This window comes from Seriola dumerili, unplaced genomic scaffold, assembly GCF_002260705.1.
Source record: "Seriola dumerili isolate Sdu_G_001 unplaced genomic scaffold, Sdu_1.0 BDQW01000533.1, whole genome shotgun sequence".
In the NCBI taxonomy this organism is placed as follows: Eukaryota; Metazoa; Chordata; class Actinopteri; order Carangiformes; family Carangidae; genus Seriola; species Seriola dumerili.
This window is the reverse complement of record NW_019174788.1, coordinates 477150-501935: the sequence shown is the minus strand read 5'-3', so window position 1 is coordinate 501935 and position 24786 is coordinate 477150. Positions and strand designations below refer to the sequence as shown.

The 24786-nt window shown below is 43.6% G+C and overlaps 1 protein-coding gene across 1 annotated transcript in view; it reads left to right on the top strand.

Annotated features, from left to right (window-relative positions):
* Nucleotides 1–6959: 6959 nt before the first annotated feature.
* The window catches only part of LOC111235815 (forkhead box protein O3-like), a 28863-nt gene continuing 11036 nt past the window's right edge, over nt 6960–24786 (top strand). The window contains exon 1 of the mRNA XM_022764376.1: nt 6960–7448. Coding sequence (XP_022620097.1) covers nt 6960–7448 — 489 coding nt within the window. The remainder of the gene's footprint in view (nt 7449–24786) is intronic.

The following is a 24786-nucleotide window of genomic DNA, read 5'->3' as shown; positions in this document are numbered from 1 at the left end:
ACTCAATAGATGTTAGAAAAAAAAAACCAAGCAGATCATCACTTGTCGTATTGGGTCTTTACAAGATGACATAGTTATTAAGGAGGGATTTAAGATTTGTTAATTGTTTTTAAGTAGGGCTGAACAATGAATTGAAGTATTATTGAAATCATTATATGGCCAAATGTAATATCTAAATCACAGGAGCCGCTTTTTTTTGATAAAGGTAAAATGTGTCACAACATACCGTATATGAAGCATTGTGGTGTTGAAGAAATGTCCCGGCCTATATATCATATTTTCCAGATGTAAGAGAACATGCTTTTTTGGAACAAGACCCAACAAATATTGCATCATAATTTTTGCAAAAATTAACATTCTAACTAAAATTAGTTGTATCCTATTCACAATATCTGGTAAAATGATCGCAATATGTTTTTTTTTTTGTTTGTTTTTTTTCTATATCGTTCAGCCCAGCATTTTATGATTTTTTATTTTTTTTTATTTTTTATTTTATTTTATTTTTTTTACATTGTCACATTAATTTATTTTTCCTTCTCTAAGGCACACAGGTGTGAGAGGACAGTTACAAGTCCTAATCTTCTGGGAGGATTAACCATTAAAAAATATAAGGTGAGACAGCAATGAATTGTGTTTCCAAGGATGATGTAATGCTGACAAAATCCTTCCTGCTGAAATAACATATTTTGATTTAATATGATTCTTGTTTTAAGTTTAAAGTTACAAAGTTCTTTTTCATCACTCACATGATTATCAACTCATGGACACGTTCATTTTGTCACACTAGGGGTCTCTCTTGCGCTTCATGTGATTTTTCATGATCGGAGCAAACTGAATGCTACCTCAGATCATCTACAGGAGCTGTGGTTGCCATGGAAATAATTAGCTGTGAGATCTGCACATCTTTTCCCCCCACTCTAATTAGCTTTCTCAATTGCTTAATGATACATAGACCTGTGAAAGCCTTTCTTTCTTCCCCTCAACAAAAGCATTGATTTTCCTTCTCTTCCCTCTCATTTCCACTGTTAACCCATTAGTGCCTCTTTCATGGAAACTTGAGCTGGGACTATTACACGTGAAGGCACTACAGCTGCCTCAGGTTATATATGCATAGTAGTGTGTCGACATTATGGCCAATCTGCTGTGGAGACTGAAGTAACTAATGCACATCCTGTCAGTTATGATAATAATGTGGGCAATCTGAAATGAGTGCTTCTAATAATACCACTACAGGAAGATGCATTTACAGGGGTTGCAATGTAAAGTGACCATGTGCATGTCTGAAGGGAGAGCTCGGGGGCAGATGGCTGTCTCTACACGTTGACCTACCTGCATATCAAGCCTGATGAGGACAAGCTCGCTGAGGTGGAAAGGTGAGATGACATTGCTTCCACGTCCATTTGGTGCACCTGGAAAACCATCCTTTGACATTGTAATATACTCAACATTATATCGCCAAGGGATTCTTGTGTGTTTTGAGGGCAAATCTTTTTGTGCACAAATTGAACCTACTAGTTCCCTACTAAGTACATGAAGTTGCCAGTCACAGAGACTGAAGTATCTGATGGAGACAGTTTTATGTTCCAAAAACTAGAAGCAGACTACTGGCCCTTAGGACTAAAGCATGATGTTTCAGCTCTGAGTGAATTATATATTAAAGAGGCAGATGCCTCCTTGCCCAAGGCTTTATATGTCCAGCATGGATACACTACAGTCTGCTGGCTTTCTTCCACTTAAACTTGTGTTTAGCACAGTGCTCTTTGGTGATGAGCTGGACTCCCACTGCACCTCCACTCCGCATTGCCTGGAGAACCGAGGCATAGCTAGGCTAATCAGTGTCTTGGCATCAGGCCTGCTTGGCTATTGTGGATGTAGCCAACCACTGACTTGCACAAGTGAGGGATTTAGCTCATTGCCAGAGGCAATATGATAAGCTGCATGGTTTATTTGAAGAAACTGAGACCAGTGTGACATGCTCTCCCAACACATACATGCAAAGATCCTGATAAGTATGAATACGGTTTCATAGGGGGGTTAGAATACATGAGTAGTCATCAAACTGATTATTCTTGATTGTAGGATTGTTGTAAGTTCTGGACATTTTGAGTGTGGGGTCTCAAAGATGCTGCTATTTTCATACTTCTTGTCAGGTGAAGTGCTGCAGCAGAGCTGCTGGTATTTAAGGTTTTGATCAATCCGTCAGTTATTTTTATGCCTCTGCACTGGTGACAGTCGTGGCTGGAGGCATTATGCCTTTATGTTGTCTGTCCATCCGATTTTCGTGAATGCAATATTTTAGAAATGCCTTTCGCAAATTTCTTCAAATTTGCTACAAACATTCACTTTGACTCAAGCATGAACTGATGAGGATTTGGTGGTAAAAGGTCAAAGGTCACAGACCTCACAAAACATGTTTTTGGCCATGACTCAAGAATTCATGTGCTAATAATGAAAAAGTCCTTACTATATACATATATTTATAACGAGTCTGGACCGACATGGCTGTAAACTGCAACTTCACTGATTTGCGGAGGCGTACAATCACAAGGCAGTAACTCTATTTCACTGTTTCATATTTAGTTTATTAGAAAATTTAGAAAATTTTCCTTTCACTCAGTTTTTTCTATAATTCATACAGAAAATCAGATCCGTCTTAAATTTGAAAAAAAGCTGTAATTTCATGACACCAATGGTCTATTAATTATCAACATCAATACTATGGCTGTAGAAAACAATTAATTTCATTATCAGTCAGTCTATCTTATTTTTCCAATTCACTGATTGATTGTTTAGTCATAAAATGCCTGTTACAAGTCCCCAATGCCCAAGATAATGTCATCAAATTATTTGTATTTGCTTTCTAACCATCAGCCTTAAACCTAAAGACATTCCATTTAAATTGATATAAATCTGAGAAAAGCAGCAAGCAGTCATAGCTACTCACCTTTGAGAAGCGGGAATCAGCAAATATAGAGCTTCTATTACTGGTAATTGGCCTAATTGATTCATTATAGTGTAGACACCTGTTGGAAATGATACTTCGTAGTACAATCTGATTCAGCTAATCTGAACTATGTCTCGTACCTTGATTTGGAATGCACAATTTCAGGGCAACAACATAGCTGCACTGTCCACTCACCCCTACAGCCTTTAAACATCTTTGACATCGTCAGTTTATCATAACACAATTAAGCTTGTTGCACTTTTGGTTATGAGAAGAGCACACACTGATTTTCCTCTCTGGGCCATTTGGTTGCTCTGGGTCTTTAACTGTTAAATATAATTAATTGGCTAAGGCAGACAGTGTTAGTTAATCATATTTTGTTAGACCTCTGAAATGGGGATAGAAGCCATTACCTGCACATGCCTTTACTTTCCATTCCACCACACAGTCTTAATTAAAACTCTTGGCACCAATTGTCTGTGCTGCTTCTCTGAACACAATGTTCATAGTTGGCAGCGCAGATGCCAAGATGCCACAGAAAGCTGGCTCTTGCTCCGGGCAGGAAGTCTTTAAGTCAGCCTGCTTTGGGACAATGCCACAAAGGGGTGAAATCCAGCTTCGCCTACTCAGAAACGTTCCCAATACTTGGATTTGAGCCCTCTCCTTCCTGTGTCATTGGGAGCCCATATGCTTGTTAGAGAGTGTGGGTTGTTTGCTGAGAGGGAAGGAGAACCAGGGGAGGTGTTTTCCCAGACAGGCATCGATCTCCCATGGGTGTTCTTGTGGCTTCTCCAGCTTCCTCTTATCCTAATCCCACTGGGCAGAATGAGGTGCAGGGATAAATTGCACAACATCATGAGGTTGCGTGGGGATGGCTAAAGTGGCAGGGCCAAGAAAATGAGAATGGGCCTGGCAGAAATGAGCGGAAAAAATGTGTCCCTTTTCCTCATGTGAATGAAATTCCAGAGAACTTTTTCAGGGTGCAAACTGACAGACAAAGTTCTGCCTTGTTGTTGATGTGGTGCTCAGCCTTGCTTGTGGCTGGCTGAGGTGATTACTGCTGTGCAAAAAATGCTGTTCCAGGATCAGCCACTCAGAGCCCGAAGCCAGCCACGCTGCCTCTGGAATGTCTGGTATGGGGACAGCGTAGCAGTCAGCCTGGAAGGAACCGAACACATACGTAGTTTTTAAACTTGTGCTGCCTGGGCCTTCCTCTTCACTGTTTGTCTGAGTCCTCTCCTCTCTTACCAAGTCTAGCCTCTCTCTGCAGATTCAGTCCTCTTGATCTGGTCATTTGTCTTCTTGATGTTCACAATTACTTCTCTTTCACTTTATGTGTAATGAAGACACATTATGTAATCTCAAGTGTCGCCAAAATTGTGGCGTTCAGGAGTTTTACTTGTGAACAAGTACAACCTTGTGTTAGAGACTTAAGAGTATGAAAGGCATTGCTTTGATTGTTACTCTTATCACATAATATGAAAATATAATAAATAATTACCCATTACTCAAATTCATAGATGCAATAGGGTTTGTAGATTTTTTACATACGCAAACTATTAGCAACATGGCATTTTAACCATGTGATCCCACTGATGTTCAGCATTAAGTCATTCCATGACACACTATGACACATCCTCCCACATTTAAGAGTGTGCTATTTTTGACAAATTTCTCAACATCACTCATGTCTGAGTGCACAGGGTGGCCATGTTGTGCAACTTTTAAGTACAGCCTCAGTCCACGCACACTTAGCATGAAAAGGGTGGGGTCCGCAGAGAATTTTAGCCACCTTCCTACACAGGAGCTTGAAATATGAGGGGTTTTTTTTATTTCAACTACTATAAGTTAGAGTACGTTGAGTAGAATCCTCTCTTTAGGGTTGCACACTCTACTGAGAATGCACACCTCCACGTTGAGAAGACAATTTATTATTCAGCTGTTGAATATTTTGACTGCAATGCATTCACAGCAACATGCCCCCATAGGTCATACTGATTACCCATGGGCTAATAAAATGCTTGCATGGAATGACTGCCTAACTCCCAAATATTATCAGAAATTCTAGCTGCATGTTAGAGTGTAAATGTAGGACTGTCTGTAAAAGTCCATGAATAAATAATATTCTCCCCACAGCAACCATCAACATAACAGGTGTAAATGTGCATAAAAATGTGAGGCACGCTGTTGCTGTAAAATAGCCTGTGTGCTCAGCAAATCTTTTCTGGATGGATAAAAGGTGAAAAGGTGAGGTCCAGTGTGAAGCTACCAGCCCAGATTTTTATTTTTAAGTCTATTAGCATTTACCAGGGAAATCAAGAGCCAATGGGAGTCGAGCACCTGTGACTGTGTGCCCGCCCTGCTGTCAGACTTTAGGGGGGGGGGGCGGAATCCCCCCCCCTCGGTCAGTGTAGCAGAATTACGCACACGGGTCTGACCAGCGATGTGTCTGCCAGAGCTGCGTCTCTGGCGTTGCGGGTTGCAGGATGTGATTTGAGATGATAAGATTCAAGTGTTTTATTTCTCCTTACTTTGGCTGGAGAAGATTTTTTTTTTTCATTCTGGCCTCTGAAAAGCCCCATTTCACCTCACTCCTCCCGGATTAAAATCTAGGGTTACCTAATCTCTCTTAATCTGTACTAAATCTGTCTAATCGGCACAGAAAATTACACTCACTGAGGTATAGCCCGCAAATAATCAGCAGAGGTGAAACCTCCTGCACACCACGAGTTCTCCCTGGAGGGCATTTGGACGCTGCACACGGTGCACGGGACAATTTGTTACCAGATCAGACACTGTATTTTTAATACAGACAAAAGCCCGCGCCGAGATTGTGCAGGAATTCTCCAGTCTGTGGCTTTCACGTTGTCTTATCGCGGCTGGACGTTGAGGCTGGCACACAAAGCGCCGCGTGACGTTCTTTACCAGAAAGATCATTATTAGTTTTGATTAAGAATTTGGGTTTTGCTCCCTGCGTTCATACTAGAGATGGTAGAGAAAGAGAGAGAGAAAGAGAGGGAGCGCGCGAGAGCGAGAGAGAGAGGGAGAGAGAGAGAGAGTTCGGGATTTCACTGTAATCACGTTCAGAGAGTATTGATTTCGTGAGCGCACTCCAATTGGCAGCATCTTCACTACAGCGCCGGCGCGTCATCCTCAGTTCACATCGACGGAACGAGTTGTAAGCAAATGAGAACATGTGTGGGATCTGAGAGAGTGAGAAAGGCAAAGGGGGGATAGAGGGGAACAAGAGGAGGTGTGATAAAAGCCAATTTTGTCCTCCTGACAAGTGGATACGAGATTTGATTGCTGGACTATTTTTTTTTTCTTTCTATTTTTCAGACTGGGAATTTATCGATTCGTCACATGCGCACGCCTCTTCATTATAATTGCAGACAGTTGGGTGCTGTTCAGGCTGAATGGACTTGAATGTGCCGCTGCCAGCTTAATCCGCGCAGACTGGAAGATTTAATAATTCACGGTAATAACGCATTATCGCCTCAGTGGATGCTCTCTACACAGCCCTGGCGATTTTCCCCCCCTTCTTTTCCCCCATTCTTCCCGTTGTCTTCTGGAGGATTTATCGACGACTGCTTTGCTAATATGCTCCTTATCTGAAATATCATCTGTTGCTGCAACTGAATTGAAAAGCCCCCATGACTGGCTCTGACACGCGTTTGAGACTGACTGTCTTGAGGTGATGTGGGCTGTTAAATAAGAAGCATTTTGATCACCACTTGATTTTTTTTTACTTCAGGTAAAATGGACGAAAAATTATTATTACTTTTATTACTTCTCTTATCTCTCCACGCGAAGCTGTGATTTCTCTTGTATCCATCATGATCATTCTACTCTGTTGAATTGCCTCCTATTGATTCGGACTGTCTTAGCTTAATAGCCGTATTACAAAGCGAATTTCAACGTGAAGTGATATTAAGGACAGTGGCATACGGAAATCGTGGAGGTATTTCCCTCCCTTGCTTTTCATTTGATTTATTCCATTTCAACTGAAGGGTAAATGTTGATGATGGAGGACGACGAATTAGACGCTCATCAGGTTGATTCGGATTTCGAGCCGCAAAGCCGGCCTCGCTCATGCACCTGGCCGCTGCCTTGCCCGGAGGATTTCCCCGGTGGACACGAGGTCAGCGGGGGTCTCCCACTGGCCAACATCAAGGTGGAACCGGAGGACGTCCCGGCTTGTAGAGCGGGGCTCGTGGGCGGAACACCGGGAGAGCTGAAGCATCCAGCCGGCGCCCCGGCACCGACAGGCGCGACGCACCCATGCCTGGCTGGCGCGGCACTCGATGTGACCGGACCGCTGCGCAAAGCCAAATCCTCGCGGCGGAACGCGTGGGGGAACCAGTCCTACGCGGATCTCATTACCCGCGCCATTGAGAGCACCCCAGAAAAGAGACTCACGCTGTCACAGATATACGACTGGATGGTCCGTTATGTGCCCTATTTCAAGGATAAGGGCGACAGTAACAGCTCAGCTGGCTGGAAGGTAAGGAATAAAACACACGGCCAGCATGATGGAGCTTTGACGTGTTAATCACAGTGTCTAGTGATAGTATTGTATTATTCTTATTCACAAAGTCATTATGATTATTTCACCTCTGGTGCCATAGGCTACGCATGCCACTGTGGGATTCCGTGTCGGTTACGCATGAATGGTGACATGCGTTATCTTGTCTTAGTTCATTACTGCCGTCATTCATTCTAATGGGTCATAGATGGCAGAATGTAATAGACTGGAGTGGAGTCACTTGCTTTGTGTGTAACAAGGCTCTGCTCACCCCAGCTGCACAGAGCAGCTCATGATAGTAGTGCATGACATCCCTTCACCAGGAGCAGGACCACAGTGGTTAATGATTTATCCTCATATCTGCTGTGAATAAATGTGAGCAGTTAAATAGAACAAACTGCTCCATGCATATTCATGCTAATAGTCGGTACACATTTTCTTCTACTTAACAGTTAAACCATCCAGGAATCAACAGAGGGACACTTGTAGGAGATCACAGGTCAGCTGTAAATATTCAGAGGGGTGTTCACAACTGACCACAGTCCTCCACCACTGCCTGTCTGGCTGAGAGCCTAGAGTAACCTCCTGGACATCTGCCCATGTTATCTGCTCCTAGCCTCATCTTGTTTCTATTCATTATGGCCATCTGAGGACAGGGAAAAGGAGGTAGGGAGATCAGGGCAGCAGTGCATGTCCTGATGATGCACCTTTGCTGAGCTGAGACTCTGTGACTAGATGTTAAGTTTGCAACTGAAAAGGCTAGTATTTCCATGGTCATTGGCAAGAAGGTAGAGGGTGTACAATATGATAGCAGATGCATCGTCAGTCCTCAGAATCTGATGACTAGACTGTTCATCATATCATATTTGGGTCTGCAGGATATCTGTATTTTACTGAAGCAAAACCACAGAACAGGATTTAGAGAGGACCTCATAAACCCATTATTGAGAAGACTGTTAGTGCTCATTGCTAATTTTATCTCATTAAATACTTACAGGAAGAATTATTGAGTTGGCCGCGTTGCACGATTCCTACTCATCCAGAACTATCTAGGTGCGTCATTCATATCATCAAATACAATCAAAGACTAAAGTAATGGCATATGTGCAGCAACGTGCATTCATATTTTTGTCTTTCAGAGGTATCGGTCTTTTGTCAAAACTTGTTGTGTTGCATAACATAAACTCTGTCACCACTTAGAGTCTCCTCTGTTGGCCTCAGACATAATCACAAGCACCTGACTGACACCATAAGCCTGTCCCATTAAACTGAACTCTGCTAAGGTGTGTCTCCAGGTAGACTTTGTTTCATTAGCCCTGCACTCACACTAAGAGAGCCTTCAACCACAGGGCCTCTTTATCTTTAGCGCCAAAGTCCCAGTCTGCTATTTATGAAACTGCAAATTAGGGGGTTTGACATTGGCATTCTGAGGTCCTGGGCTATTTCAGGCTAAAGGCGAGACATGGGGCCCATTCCAGGTAATGATGGGGGATTAGGTAAGTTGTTTAAAGCAGGCAGCCATAATGTCAGTATCAGGGCTGACCTGGTTTTGGTCACAGACAGAGTGGTAATGTAAACATACACTTAGAAGTCACATGTGCAGCTTACTTACAGGAACCAAACAAACAGCTGATGGGAATATTATCCTTCAGCAGCATACGTGCATGTACACTAAAACCTTAATTTCTGATGCAACCGCCTACCCATTCTCGTGCAATAAATGTGTTCAACTTTTAAGTGAACTTGTCTCGTAAAATAAGAATCCTATGTGAATTAGCTGGATTTTGAATACATAATGAAGCGCAGTGGAATATTTTTTTTTTGTTAGTTGTGAGACAGAAGGGCCATAAATCTTAATTTTTGCATACTACGGCAAGTCAATTTTTGCACTACATGAACAGAAATCCATCTGCAAATTATTTCATTAAGGCAGTCATGAAATTAAAAGGGTGTGGACACATAAAACATTATCTGTTTTATGAGGGATTAACAGTAGGACTGCAAGTAAAGTCAACTTGTAAGACTAACTTTGACATGGTTAATGTGTGGTCACATGTCCGGAATGAGTCCATGAACCAGAATCCATATTCCTGCACCCACCCACTACATACACCCCCACCCCCACATGCACAAAGCAGGTGCACTCTCACAAATGTGATTTTAAATCATATCAGGCAATTATATTTGACAGCAGTATTTGCATGTTGGAAAACACTACTTGTATCATCCACTACATTTTCATCTCAATCAACAACATCATGCACGAGCAAAGCATTTGATGAAAAACAGTCTGTTTTTTCTGTCATGGCAGGGGAAGGGGGAAAAAAAGATAAAAGAATTGTTGGTAAGCTGCTGATGAAATAAAATGAAATTAAGTGGTATAGCTTGGCAGTTTGCGTGGGAGGCTTGCGGGTGGGGGTTTGGAGGTGTTTGTGGGCAGGGGTTTGGAGGTGTTTGTGGGCAGGGGATGACCAACTAAAAGCAAAGGAACCTCTTGAAACACTTTATTGAACGTGGACCATACGCGGCGGAGGCTGTAGGAAAATGATCTTGAAAAGCAGATTGCGTGTTGTAAATTATGCTGCCATGACTCCTATTGGAAAGGATTTGATGCTGGCTTGATGATGGCTTGTAGACAGCCAGTACACCTAGACAGCACCATTAAGCTCCTATAAATACCTAATGGCTTCTGGTTTCTAGGAAGGCTACAGTATTCTGAGGTCATGGCTTCCTTAATCAGCTCCTTACTGGAGGAAGGTTACGTAGAATTGTGTACTTGTGAAGCTTGTGTACTTGTGAACTCTTTCCACTTTAGTGCTAGACAGAACTGCAGTGTAGATTAGTGGAAGCTTCATTGGCCTTTATTTTCCAGTGCTCTGTAACTACATTGATCCAACACAAAAAATTTTCCAGGATCCTGAACTAAAGTTAGCAACTGATACTGAAACCCTGTGTGTACGGTTGCATTTTATGTCTTCATAGCTAATTATATTTGAGTGTGAGCATCCACGGGTGCATGTGGATGCATTCTGCATTCGTGCGTGGGAGAAGCACATGTCAATTGCAACAAAGTGTCAGGGTTGGTAGTGTTGTGTGTGTCTTTGTGGGGGCTAGTGCAAGGGGGAGGGGCTGTCTGCTTCTATAGGCATGTGTGTTTGGGCCCGCTGATTGGTCTGACAGCATGTCACTGCAGAGAATGGTGTGTAGTCTCGCTCTTGACTTCATAATGCCTCTAATGGTGGGGTTTAAAGGGAACTTGGTGTGTGGATTGCCCTGTAGGCGCCCAGAAGTTCATAAACTTCAATGCGCTCAGATAATGCCATTGTTATGCTTTTTTGGAGGGGGGAGGCGGTTGCTTTATTGTGTATGTCAGCATGGGTAGTTATGGGATACAAAATAAAATCATAATACTCAGACGCTTTTGGTGTATTAAGTATTTTTAAATAGGAAATCTGTGATGCAATTGCAACTACTGTGAATCAGTGGAATTTGTCCGTCTCTGATTGACATAATGTACAACACAGTTTTCCCCGTATGTGTCTACAGTGCAGGGCTTTTTCCAGCGCTCGGGGCACTCAGATGCCAGGACGTAGCGCAGCAGGTCGGTGAGGGTGCCAGGCAGTCACTCAGACAGTTTAATCCAAAGTGACTAGACTGTTATTTATAAAGTGTCTTTAGGTAGCGGTCTGTGCAGGGCCAGCAGGGTAAGGGGTCATGGGGCTTCTGTTATTGACAGAAATCCGACAAACCAGCGAGATGGAGCTTAAAAAAGAGAGAGAAATGTGACAGCGACTGCGGGGCAGTGAAAAGGAAAGATGAACTGCATGTGAGGGAAATGAAGAGAAGTGCAAGGAAAATGTCTCTGTAGGTACAGTGTATGTATAGCCTTATCTTCTGTAAAGGCACCGAACACATATCGTATTTATAACAGGGCTGGATCATATCACTTTATCTAATTGATTTATAGGTGAAGAGACAGACAGAGTCTCGTAATCCTGTCACTATGCATGGGCTCCGGCAGCTGCAGTAGAGAGACACTTGGCAAATATGAGAGATATGAATGTCAAATGTGCAGCAAAGAGTGTGTTTGACAGAGGCTTAGCATGAAGTGAGGAGACTTGAAACTTTCGGAGTGTGTCTGTTGTTTGTGTGTGTGTGTTTGTGTGTGTGTGTGTGTGTGTGTGTGTGTGTGTGTGTAGGAATGCATGCTTGTGTTACTTGATGATAGTCGGGGAGTCTGGAGAGACTGGAAACTATCCTAGACTTCAGCTGATTCATATTTTATCCTTCGTCTTGGCTCAGGGGAGCAGAGTAATTTGAGAGTGCGACACACACACACACACACACTCACAAAATGAGAGCATATGATGCATGCTGGACAGATTTATGGTGTAGGATTATGAGCACCTTACATCTCCCCTTGCCTCCTGCAGCCCGAGCCAGGTTGGGTTCAGGCAGTATATTCAGGTTGAGCCGAGTACCTGATGCCAAGAAGCCCGTTCTCACCGCCTTTCCCCTTGCAGCCTTCAGGCAGCCATGGCAGTTCATTTCTCACTGAAAATGATTAATGTACATGCAAATTACCAAAGCATGGGCACGCATTCAAATACGGGAGACAGCAATCAGGAGACAGTAATATGAAAAACAATATAATTTTGCCTTTGAAATTACTTCACTCTCTCCTTATCACTCCATCTAGCAGACATCCATGTTATCTCCTCTTTTATCTCTCCGCCTGTCTCTTTCGCTCCACCCATCTATTTATCCATTAGACATTCTATACATTCTTTCTGTCTTAGTGGTTTTTAGCACAAGGGCCAATTGAGGTGAGGAGTCTTTCTCATGGGAGCTATGGCGTCGGGATTTTGAGCTTTAGCAGTCTCCTGCCAGTGATCTCGGCTGCCTTAAGCAGTGTGCCTCCTCTTATCTAAGAGAAATCTCATATCACACATTATCTCAGAGATAATAGGATAACAATGCTGGATTTTCCCCAGCTCGACTCCTCTCAGCTACTGGGTCTTTTGGAGCAGAATACAAGGGGATGAGACCGTCAAGTTCCCAATTCGACAGGGTTGAACTAATTTGGATGTTCTTCTCAGCTGAACTGAACTTCAGTTGTTGAACCATTTCTTACCAAGCTTATTACCCATGGTTCTGCATTTATTTTTATTTTTTTTACTGCCATTTGGTGACATTTCTCAGAATATTAAATACTTTCCTCAGTTCATTTTCTCCTACACTGAAGAAGCATAGTGAAGCATAGAAAATTGTCATTCTTTTCGCATTGCACTATTTAGGGTGATGGTTTCCACTATTCCCTCTGGCTCAGGCACACACATTTTCACGAAACACACAACACACTTGTGCCTCCTCAAAACCACCCATGGAGGAACACTCTGTTCTTGGGTGGGGTGAACCATTTTTGGGAGAGGAGGGGGCTGACCGAGAGCGGAAGCGACTTTCTGCGGTGCTGTTTTGCTGTCTGATTTGTTTCGAAACCTGTCTGACTCTCTGCGATTGGCTCTTGAGGAAGGCGTGGCTCTGTTTTGGTAAGCGCCTGCGGATTTTTTGGCAAAGCCATTCACAGCTGCAGGGACAGAATGTGGTGTGTGTTTCTCTCCGAGGCTGTGTAAGTTTGATGCCATGGAGATGTGATGGGAGGCGGGGACAGCCTTGAGTGTTACACCAGTACTGGGTGATGAGAACACATCTCTTTTTATTTCCAGGGAACGGGTTATGAAACTGGGGTGGAGGGAACAGAGAGGTCTTCTTCTGTTTTGGGTCTACATGTCATTGTAGTGCTGCTAGTGAGCTCTAGGCAGACACCCACAATGCCCCCATTTCAATAAAATTGGAGTAAAAGTCACTATGTTCCTGCTCACTTACCCTCCAGCCACATTCTATTGACACCAGTATCCCTGTGACTTGTAGTCCTGCTAATAAAAACTCTGTATTCATTACTTGTATTCTAGAGGATTTGCTGAACAAAAATAGAGGGGGAACTCACAGATCTTTGTCAGCTGAGTTAATAGTAATATTTCTCCCAGAATACAGTTCTTAGAATAAAGCATTTTTCATTCATGACCCTACATACTTTCCAAAATGACTAATACGCAATTAATGACTCATCATCTAATAACTGGCTTACATCTCAGAAATGAAATACCTCAATGTGCTGTTTCCCAATATAATGCGGTTAAGAAAATGCCCATGCTATTGCACATGCTAGATGGCTGAATGGACAGGATTCACACATCAAAGGCTCCGCTAATATGTGAGATATTTTTCAGATTCAGTCAAGAGCTATGTTGAAGTAGCTTTTTCTAAGACAGAGCAGAGTCTGTCAGTTTCAGTCTGATGGCTGTCATTGAAGTCATTTCGTCCCAGAGAAATGTTTGTGTTACATACGTTGTAAATGGCTTTGGATATTCTCTTCAGCATGTGAATAAAATGTTAGCCCTCATGGTGCTAGAAATATCAGGCTGTGTGTAGCGGCATGCTTGTTGCTCATCTGTGTCAATGTGCATAGTGTGTGATTGTTGTGTGTGTGTGTGTGTGCGTGTGTGTGTGTGTGTGTGCGTGTGAAGAAAAGAATTTCTGAGTGTATTTCTCTCCCTTTTTCCCTGTATGAGTGGAAGCGTGTGTGTGTGTGTGTCTGTGTGTGCATGTGGGTGTGTTGGGGGGGGTTGATGGGCTCAGTGGGAGCCCGGGTCCCGGGGGAACAGCTCTCGTTAATAATTCAGACGAGGCTCATTATCAAGGCAGCGCAGATTTCTCCCTGATTCCACCTTAATTGCAGGCAGGCTGCTCCACTCAGGCAGGCGGTAGTCACGCTGGGTCGAGTCTTTCTGTCTTTTTCTCCAGCACTACAGGGCCTGCTCTGCTCCATCTCCAGTACTCGCCCCACTATCATGGCCTCAGGCCAGCCTACTCCATATTAGTGTACACCTTAATAGCCGTACTATGAACATACTATTTTTATTTGTACTTAAAGATGTGCCTCATATATTTCTGATTAGATACAGACCGTGCACTGTTTGGGCATCGCTGTGGAATGTTTTGTTTTGTTGGCCAACAAAGACGTAATCTGCAGGTCGATGTGGTCACTTGTACAGCTAAAACATTAAGTCGATTAATCATGTTAGTTGATCATCAGAAAAATATTCATCAAATAATTTTGATAATCAGTTTCAGCCTCCAGCTTCTCATCTGGGAAATTTTGCTAGGTTTCTTGGTTTTATATCATTATAAATTGGATAAATTTATAACCGGGTCTGTTGACAAAACAAGCTATTTCAAGATGTCGTTGTGGGCGTGATTAACGATTAACTGATTTATCGTAAAAATAACTTAAATTGATAAGTAAAATAATCATTAGCTGCAGCACTTGTAGGCTGTATGATTTACACTTCATTATGATTGAAGTACCATTTGTATACTAAGATGCATCTAAAACATAACCTATATAATGCCTTATGATGCAGGCAGCACAAAGCCTAATGTGCTTTCCTTTGGTTATAAGCCTTGTGAAATATTATAATGGCAGATTTATCCTTGAAATAGCCTATAGCATGTTATCATACTGATGACACTATAGAATGTGTGTGGCCATGATTGATATCAGACTACAATAATACTGCTCTTCATGCCCATCTATAGGCTTATGTAATGTATCTTGTCTTCATAATTTACACTGACTGATGGGTTTCCATTCAGTCCATTCAGTGAAGCCCCGCTGAGAGAGCAACATAATGGGGCTGATCTTGTCATACATGTATATGAATATTTCAAATCAAGCCATTGTAACTAGACGAGGGCTTTAGATAAACAACACAGATGCTTCTTCCTCTTTGCTCTCGCTATAAGATGAAGTGTGCTCCAAGCTGTATTTTTCTCCCGGCCACAAAACTGGCTTCCAACAAATCACGGTGGCCATATTTCCTAATTCGATTTTTCTCTTCGTCGGATATCTCTTCCTGCATGTATGCAAGGGATTGATGGCCATGTGCATGTGTGTAAATGTGTGTGTTTATGCACACGCATATTGCCTTGTCTGTCCCTGAGAAAGAGATGATGTATGCCGAGCTAAACGGTATATTTCACAACGCTCCATCTCCAGACCCTTTCCAGGCAGCCACGTGCCGGGTCTCTCGCTCCTCTCCACCTGTCCATCAAGCCCCTGTCATGAGCCAAAGGATTGTGGGAGTGGAAAGAGGAGAGTATAAGGGCTGTCGATCAGTTTACCTGAGCTTGGCGGTCCCGGCGAGTGATGGACGGAGCCGCCTCACAAAGGGAAATGTAGTTAACTTTGACGAATCGGAGCAGGTGGATGGAAAAAAAAAAAAAGAAAAGAAGGCAGCAGAGAGGAGGAGCAGCAAGAGTTATGTTCAAGAAAGATGCTTGTTATGCTAATGGTTGGTGGATATGCTGCGGCTGAACCACGCTCCCATGGCTGATGGATGGAGCCGTGGAGGTCACATCGGGTAGCGGTTGGTCAGGAACCGGCATAGCGCCCCGCTGAGGTGTAATGTCGTCTCACCTGAGCTGAAAAGAGGGAAACCGACCTCGGAAAAGAAATTATTTCACATGTGTGGTTATGCCTGGGCCTTTACATTTGTATGTGTAAAACAAGCCATGTGTGAGCAAATCTATGTGGGAGCCAGCATATGTGTGGGGAGGTTACAGGATTGGGGCGAGGTTGTTGGGTTTATGAGGTGACTGTGAGACCAGCTGGGGTTGAGGGGGAAGGGGTGTGTGTGTTTGAGGGGAGGTATGGTTAGGCAAGGGGGGGGGGGGCTGAAATTTTTCCCTCCCCAATTGGATTTGTATGTCACTGGCATGAATCTGGGTCAGGACGCTGGGTCCGGTGTTTAGTATGCTGACCGTGTGAGGTCTGAACTCCGAGTCTGCTCGTAGCCCTGAATGAACCCAGCACGTCTGCCTCGCTCTGTCTCCGACTGTCTCCTCTCCCTTTCTCTTTTTCTCTTGGACCTCTTTTTTTTCATCTGCGTCTCTTTCTCCTTCGTTTTCTCTCTGCACTGAGAGCCTTTTTCAATCCCCTCTCCTCTGTCTCTCTGCCTTTTTTCTTTCCGTACCCCAGGCCTTTTTTTCCCCCCTACCCTCCTTTCTCGTGCTCTCTTTTTCACTGTCAGTCACTCACGGCCTTCTCTTCTCTCCTCACTTGTTCTATTTCACACTCTCAGTCCTCCCCACAAAGTAGCCTTTTTATCACTCATTTCCCTCTTCCCTCGCTCATTTCTCCTGCTTCTTTCATGTGCTTTTGAAATCCCCTTTTCATCTTTAGCTCTCTCTCTCTCTTTCTCTCTCTCTCTCGCCTGCTCTCTTCCTCTCACACACACACAGACACACACACATACACACACACACACACACACACAAACATATACACACACTGGCTCATTCAGTCATTCTTTTATTATCCCAAAACTAAAGTGATAAATGGCTCTCTTTCTTCTCCGTAAATGTCACTCGGGGAATTGTCTCTGCTCATTGATTGACTGGAGTAGAAGGATGGCCACACATGCACATGCGCCAGTCGTGCACACAGGCAAAAAAGAGAAAGAAGAAGAAGAAGAGAGACAGGGAAATGATCTATCATTAGAAGTACAGCGAGGCTGGGACTGCAATTGTCAGGGTTAACATCTGGCCCTCACAGGTTCAGCTTTCTCTCAGTGGCTGATGCATCATTTGAAGAACTTGTGCAGTTGGTTTATAATGAAGCGCCAGTTCTCAACAGGACTTGGCATTCGCAGGAGTGCTGGGAAGCTGGAGCTCGACAAGGGATCAATCACAGTTTAACAATCTGGGCTGGCAGGCCGGGCCTGTCTCGCCATTCTTTTCTCTCTAAAGTGACGTGATCCAGAATGCATAAGTGTTATTCCCAGTCTGATAATTTGACTTTAGCTTATCCTTAAGTGTCAGAAAAGTGTAGGCCAAGGGGGAAAAAAAGGCATCAGAGCCATTGTTCAGACCAGACAGTGTGTGTCTGAATGTGTGTGTGTCTAAGTAAGTAGGGGTTAATAATGCTCAGTCATTTTCTTAATGTCTCATTCACCGTGCCTCAGGCGCTGGAGCTTGATAAAGGTCAAGACTACTGGTGGTTACATGTCGTCTTCCCTTATTTCATTCTCTTCACTGCACAGCAGGGAGGGGAGGAACCAAGAAGAAAGGAAAGTCCGCAGCCAGCCAGCGACGATGCTGATCCACGTGTCTTCATTCTCAGAACCAGGATAAAGAGATTTAATAGGGAGACAGTGGGGAGACGGGGGTGGCTGGCTCAGTCCTCAGTGAGGAGGGGATGAAAATATTAAATTGATAGAGAGACAGAGATAGAAGGACAAGTAGAGGGAAGTGAGGAAAATGGAGTGTGCGAGAAAAGAGAGCTAGAATAGTAGAGAGTAGATTATAGGGCTTCCAAGCAGGACTGGAAGCCAGACTTGGCTGCACTTCAGCTACACTCTGCACACTTCAGCTCAAGTGTGCGTCCATTAGTGCACTCCCATTGCACTCAGAAAGCCACGCACTCTGAGATGCAACACACATGCACATACAAGCACACACACAGTAAATTTCTCATATACTGTTCATACATGCAAAGCCCCACAGACACACGGTACAGTTAGCCTACAGTGGCTCTGTCCTCACACAGACACACACACACACATACACAGACACATGCACATTTACCCAAAAAGCTGCACTGACCTAGTCTTGCTTCGTCTCTCCCTCCCTCTCACTTTCTTACTCACTTGTACACACAGACACACACAGACACACACACACACCCACCCACACACACACACACACATCCACAATCCCTTCACTAGCCACCAGATTGCTTCCCGTCAAAATAAATAATTAAATGCGTGCAATAACGGCTTCCGAAAAAAGATCCCTCAATTAGTGCAAAATGGGTAAGTGGCGTGGGGTAGGGGCTGCAGGGGGGGAATGTATTTCGGGAACACACACACACACACACACACACACGAACACACACGTACACACAGTCTATTACATAAGGCAAATCATGACCCAAGAAGGTTTTTACGCAGTTGTGCAACGGTAATTTGCCCCCTCCCCTTTAGCAATCAGCTTAGCGAAGTCTTTTCTCAAATCCTTACAAGTGAATCATGCCCAAAGACCGGCCGGGGAGAGATGTAGATGAGTGGTAAGGAGGTGCAAGAGGGACAGTTGAGGGGATGCTGCCGGGGTCAAGGCTGTGTGTGTGTGTGTGTGTGTGTGTGTGTGTGTGTGTGTGTGTGTGTGTGTGTGTGTATGTGTATGTGGAGCCGTCTTTGCACATTTCCAGGGCCGTGTGTGTCTGGAATGGTGATTAGGAAAAGGTTGTAACTCATGCAAGGGAATTTGTATGTGGGGGGAAAGAAAGAGATACAGAGCTAAACATTGATGTTCCTTTTGTCAGAGGTGTGTGTGTACATGTGTGAACATTAAGATAGTGACAGAGGTATATAGCAAAGGGCATAGGTTGCTATGTTACCTGGCTATGATGAAAGAATGGAAAGTATGGGCTGAATGGACATTTAATAACAGCAATTGATGTGGTTTGGAGCTTTACATCCTGTTTGACCATGAAGAACAGTAATTAGAATTCTAATAGAATTGCCAATAAAAGCATAATTGAGGCTGCAACTATAGACTTTTCATTACTGCTTAATCTATAGATTATTTTGATTAATAGATTAATTGTTTAATCTACAAAACAAAGAGAACATTAAGACAAAAGCCCCCTGCAAGCATCTAAAGACCAATGATATCTGTGTTGTTTTGTTTACAGTTACATGAGAAAGACAGTGGTTGCAAATCTTCACACCACAGAAGCTGCTATCTATAAACATTTGGCATTTTTCATTCATCCAAATCTTCAGTTACAACCTTTACAAACTATACACTGATTGAAAAAGATCCCAACATCACTACAGTAACAGTGGCATGTACAAAGTGTGAGACAATAACTTATATTGTCAAAGATTAATTCTGACATTTTAATAGTGAACTCCTCAGAGTTGCCTCCTGTAATAAAAAAGGGTTCAACATCAGTAACCGTTTTATATTGGGTATGTCATTTTCAGACTTGTGCACAAAATAAGAGGTACACAAAGGGTTAGATGACTTTAAATGACTCTCTGTGGATCAAATAATCAACTAATTGCTAAACTGACTAATTGTTTCAGCATCAGATTTTAGCGTCCAATTTAACCATTGAAAAAACACTGGCGAACCTGTGGGATGCTTTGTCCTTGGCAGCGTTACTTTAGGTGTGTTTTGGGCTCAATCTTCATACAACCATGGCAAATTACACAATGTTTGAAAGTCTCTTGATTCTATCTGTGCAAAGCATTTTAAGATCCCCATATCACCGCAACAGCTGTTGACGTAGAATTGGTTCAGACTTGTAGCTCTGGCTCCAAAGTGTTTTTCTACTACAGGCCTACTTTTATTCGCTTTTTAATGCCAAAAAAAAGGCTTTGTGTGTGGCTTTTGGTTCAGTATCTTATTCTGACTTTTTCGCTGTAAAATTTACCTTTCAGAGGAGACCAGTCTTATGACTGTAATCAAACTGCTTGAAGAACAGTAACCTTTTTATTGTGGGTGCATTATTTTTGGGCTTGTGCACTACAATGGGGGTGTCTGTTTTAGGGATTAAAGTCCAATGGGACCCATGTGCCAGTCTTCAAAAACATATCCGCAGCTGAAGGTTTCAGTGGCCTTGTTTGCTTCATAGCTGTCACACTGTCCCCTGTTGCACCTGGTCAGTCACATGTTTCCTTTGCAAATGCCTCACATGCCAGTTTAATTTCCGACTCCATGCCATGCCATCCAAAAAAGTTCAGTCTTTCAGCAAAGCTGGCATCTGGCCAGATTCCATCGCTTAACCTCATGATAGCGCTGCACTGTTGTCATCAGCGTGGCTATAATGCTAAACTACACTGACAGCAGGTGCCAACACCAAGCTCACAAATGTTTCAGTGGGACAACTGTATTACAGTAAAGGCCGAATCTGTGTGTGATAAATGCTACAACTGTAAAGCAAACAGATGGATTCCTGAAACTGGGAACCTACTGAGTAAGCAAACTGAGGGAGAATTAGCACTCGTGCTAACACAGCTAACTTTGTAGAAGCAGTTGAGTTTGTTTAAATGTCAGGCATGTTGATTTTGGTATTCAGCATAGGGCATCGCAGCACAGGTCGCAGACCTTGAGGGATAGAGGGAGATCAGAAGGACCTCACCGAATAAAGAGAGTGGGTGAATGATAGAGGGAGGGATGGATGGTGGAGAAGAACACAAATGGCTGCAGACATGAAGTACACTGATACAAAGTGTAAGATGAATGGATGGATTGATGGGTAAATGTACAAATGAATAAGCAGGGGGTTGAGGGAGTAAAAGGCTGGCACGAACAACTGCAGGGGGGTAAAGTGCTTGGCTGCAGTGAGGAACGAAGTCCAGAGAAGTGAAAAGAGCTTATGTCTCACATGTGTAGAACAGTTGTTTCACCTTGCTGCGGTTAAGAGTAGGTCAAGTAGCAATGATGCTTAGTGCAAGGAGAAGATCGACTGTGCGATGCGGAGTGGGTGAAAATGGGAGCAATGGGCTGAAATGGAAAGATGTAAGCGAAGAAGTGAAGTAGCATGGATAAATCTGGAGCTAGGGAAATGAAAAGCTGCAACGCACCGTGCTTAAGTGAGGGCATGACTTTAGAGATGTGGGGAGGGACAGAGAGGGTCAATCAGAGATGCAGGGTGAGAGGGGGTAAGATAGATGGATGGAGGGAGGGAGGGAGAGTGACAGAGGGGAGAAAATGACAGAGGAGGGGGCCACGCCGGGGTCCTTGCGGTGGGGCGATTGCGTGACTGAGAGGAAAGTGCACTGCCGTGTGTGTAATGCTCTCAAGACGGATATTAAGACGCACTGCCCGACTCACACAGTCACTGCCCCTCTCTCCCCTTTTCTCCTTTACTCTCCTCCATTCTGCTCCCTCTCTCACTCCCTCCGTCTCCACTAATGATCCTCGCGTCCTGCCACACTGCCGGGCTGAGTGATGCCCACTGACAGTCGCACTCAGGCAGAAACGCTGCAGCCCCCTTCCAGGAGTGCTGTGACACACACAGACACAGACACACACGCGTGCATAAACACACACACACACACACACACACACACACACACACAACATACAGAGGTGTAGCCCTTTCTCACATACATGTATCAGCTCATGCAAAGCTGCTGACAGATGTGTATTTGTGTGTGTGAGTATGTGACCATCACCCTCTCTAAACACACCCACACACACACACACACACACACACACACACACACACACACACACAGATACGTACACATACACAGACAGAGAACCCCTCAGTGGTGCTCACAGTCACGCACTTACTGTAAATATGCCTCCATCCAGCTGCATCTGCCTTCAGGAATCTTTCTGTGATGGATAGATGTGGGCCATCGAGGTAATCACAGGGTACAGCTCAGTCATTAATGATGCTGCTAGTGTCTCTTTTGGCCTCCGAGCTTGATGACAAATGAATTTTTAAAAGTGGACATGGTGAAAATGTGAAGACTGTACGAATACATACAGAAAATACATTGTAGATTTTGACATTAAAGTAAAGTTCACCATAGATACAAAATGGTTTGCATAGAAATACCAGGCGACGTTGAATTTTTCAGTTTGTGTCTGCAGGTTCAGGGCTGCAAAACAGCCATTTGACATACTGCATATGTAATCTGCTTTATTTTGCAATTAAGATGACAGAATTAGAGAAACATTCGTTGAGGTATTCTGTTGACAGCGAAGTGAAATTGCAGATTTCTCTTGTACTCAACCTCTTAAAGTGAGTGTCACAGCAGTGCGGTTCCTTCTTTGTCTGCACCAAGGTAACTTCTCTCCCAGTATCATGTGGCATCTGCAGGTAAGGAGGACAAATTTTTGGTAGTAGGATTTTCTTACTCAGATACACGATATATGGGAAGCTTTCTTTTAGTTATATACTTTGTCTGATCTTGAGTGAAGCACTGGTTCCTAGAATGAAATTCTACATTCAGGAAATCATTGAATCCAATATTTGATGGAGGGCATGATTCCCTGCATTTTTAAAAACATTTTCCAAACATGAACTCATAACTGTAAGAAATAAATCCCATGTCATAATTCCAATTCTTACTATAGGAAAACTGTCAACACAGAATCTCACTTCAGTGGAGCTGTTGCTGTTGGAGAAAACCTGGAGCGTCGTTACAACTGTTGCTGAACTACAGTAACTGCTGCAGCACCAGTTCAAGGTTTCATGAACAGTGAATTAACTGATTGCACAGCTCCACACAATTCTGTTCTATCTAAAAAATTATATTGTTACCTTTGGAAAGCATTCAAATAAACAGAACTAAACAGCTCTTTTTTAAATAACTTTCCATGGAGCATCTTGTCTTACCTCAAGGTTCAAATTGACAGTCAACAAATAACCTGGCATAGTTCCAATAGCCAACATATAAAAGAAAGAAACCTGTGTAGTTTATTATTTTTTGCTTAATTTGATGCGAATAAGTCATGCATTCAATTCAGCTGCAGTCACGTGACGCTGCCCAAGTTGTGTCAATCTCTGCTTCTTCAACCCTGTATCCTGCAGAGTTTTATATACAATTAATTTGCAGTAGCGATCGATGTTTCATATGAACAGTTTTAGGTTTTGTGTTGCTGCAGGAGAAAAGGTTTGCTAACTACAGTGAAGCATGATATCTTATGTTTGAAGTGGGAAGACATTCATTCTAAATAAGACTTAATCTTACGGTGTCCAGCATATCGCAGCAATTTTTATACATTAAAATAACATCCCATCTCTACCTCCCATCCTTTTTCAATTCAATACTTCTCACTGTGAGGCACTTCCCATTTTCCCGCCTTAATCCAACCGATCCAAGCAGAGGCCCGATCCTGACTGCTGAGGAGAGGTTAGGAATTAGGTCACAGCATCTCACTCCTCTAATTAGATGCTGTGAGTGTATGCATGTCATTGCATGAGTGTGTGTGTGTGTGTGTGTGTGTCTGTATGTGCGTCTGCACGCTGGGTGCTCTTAATCCGTAGGTGGCCTCTATGGTAATGGAGAGTCCTGGGAAGAGGCGTTAACCCGCATTTCTGCTACTCTCCGCATGTTATCAAAATGTCTGTGACGTCAGTACTTGAAATGAGGATGAGGAGAGTAGTCAGTGATGACGATGGAGGTACACTGAGGTAAGACGCATCCTAAGGGGTGAAAGACCAGGTCAGATTCAGCCATAAATGATGAATGTGAAGCACTGTCATTCCCAATCAACAAGCTTCAGTTGAGAGGGCGCCCCGGCCTACACGCTCTGCGTTGCAAGCAGGTTCGGATTCGGCCCATCAGTGAGATGGAACGCCATCTTCTCTGTGGAGCTGAATGGCATTTAAGGTGAAAGAGCTCTTCACCTTGCTCTTCAGAGCCTTGTGGATTTGTTTCGTCCTCTTTCTGAGATGTTTCCATGTAGGGGGCAAGGAAAGACATACCTGCTTCTGCAGTTTTAATGTCTGTTCGAGCTTTTGTTTATCTCAAGATGTGTACGTGCGTTAACCTGACCGAGAAACTGACGTGTTCATAAAAAGACAGCGTGAGTCATTTTCAAGTTTTATTCCCCAGAAATCTAGTGTGCATCAGCTCAGCGGGGTGTGCGTGCAAAGGGCAAGAGGGTAAACAATCGCATGGAAAGAGGATGAGAACGAAGGATCATAGAAAAGGTTTTTGTGTGTGTGTGTGTGTGTGTGTGTGTGTGTGTGTGTGTGTGAGAGAGAGAGTGGGAGAGAGTGAAAGGAGGAAAGAGTAGAGCTGGGCTAGTCTTAATTAAGTTTTCAGGAGGCTCTTAAAAGGTCATGGCATGCCTCTGCACCCCCACCCCCCCACCCCCCGCTACCACCGCACCCCCGCCGAAATTTCTTTCACTGCCCCCCTTCCCTCCCATCCCTCCTCCTCCCTCGACCTCCCGCCCTCACCTACCAATACCATTTGCGATCTATTCCATCATCTAGTCCCTCCCATACTGTGCACATTAAAAGAAACCAATTTCATGATAACAACTACTCTATCTAAGAATGGGTGTGAGTTTGAAGCGATTGTGTTCACTAGTCTGCGGCTGGAGCGTGGCGATTAATATTTCAGCGTCTCCCGTCGAGGAGCTGAGAGCAAGTTTGGCCCTCTTAGGCTAGAGAGAGAGAGAGACAGAGAGAGAGAGAGAGAGAGAGAGAGAGAGAGAG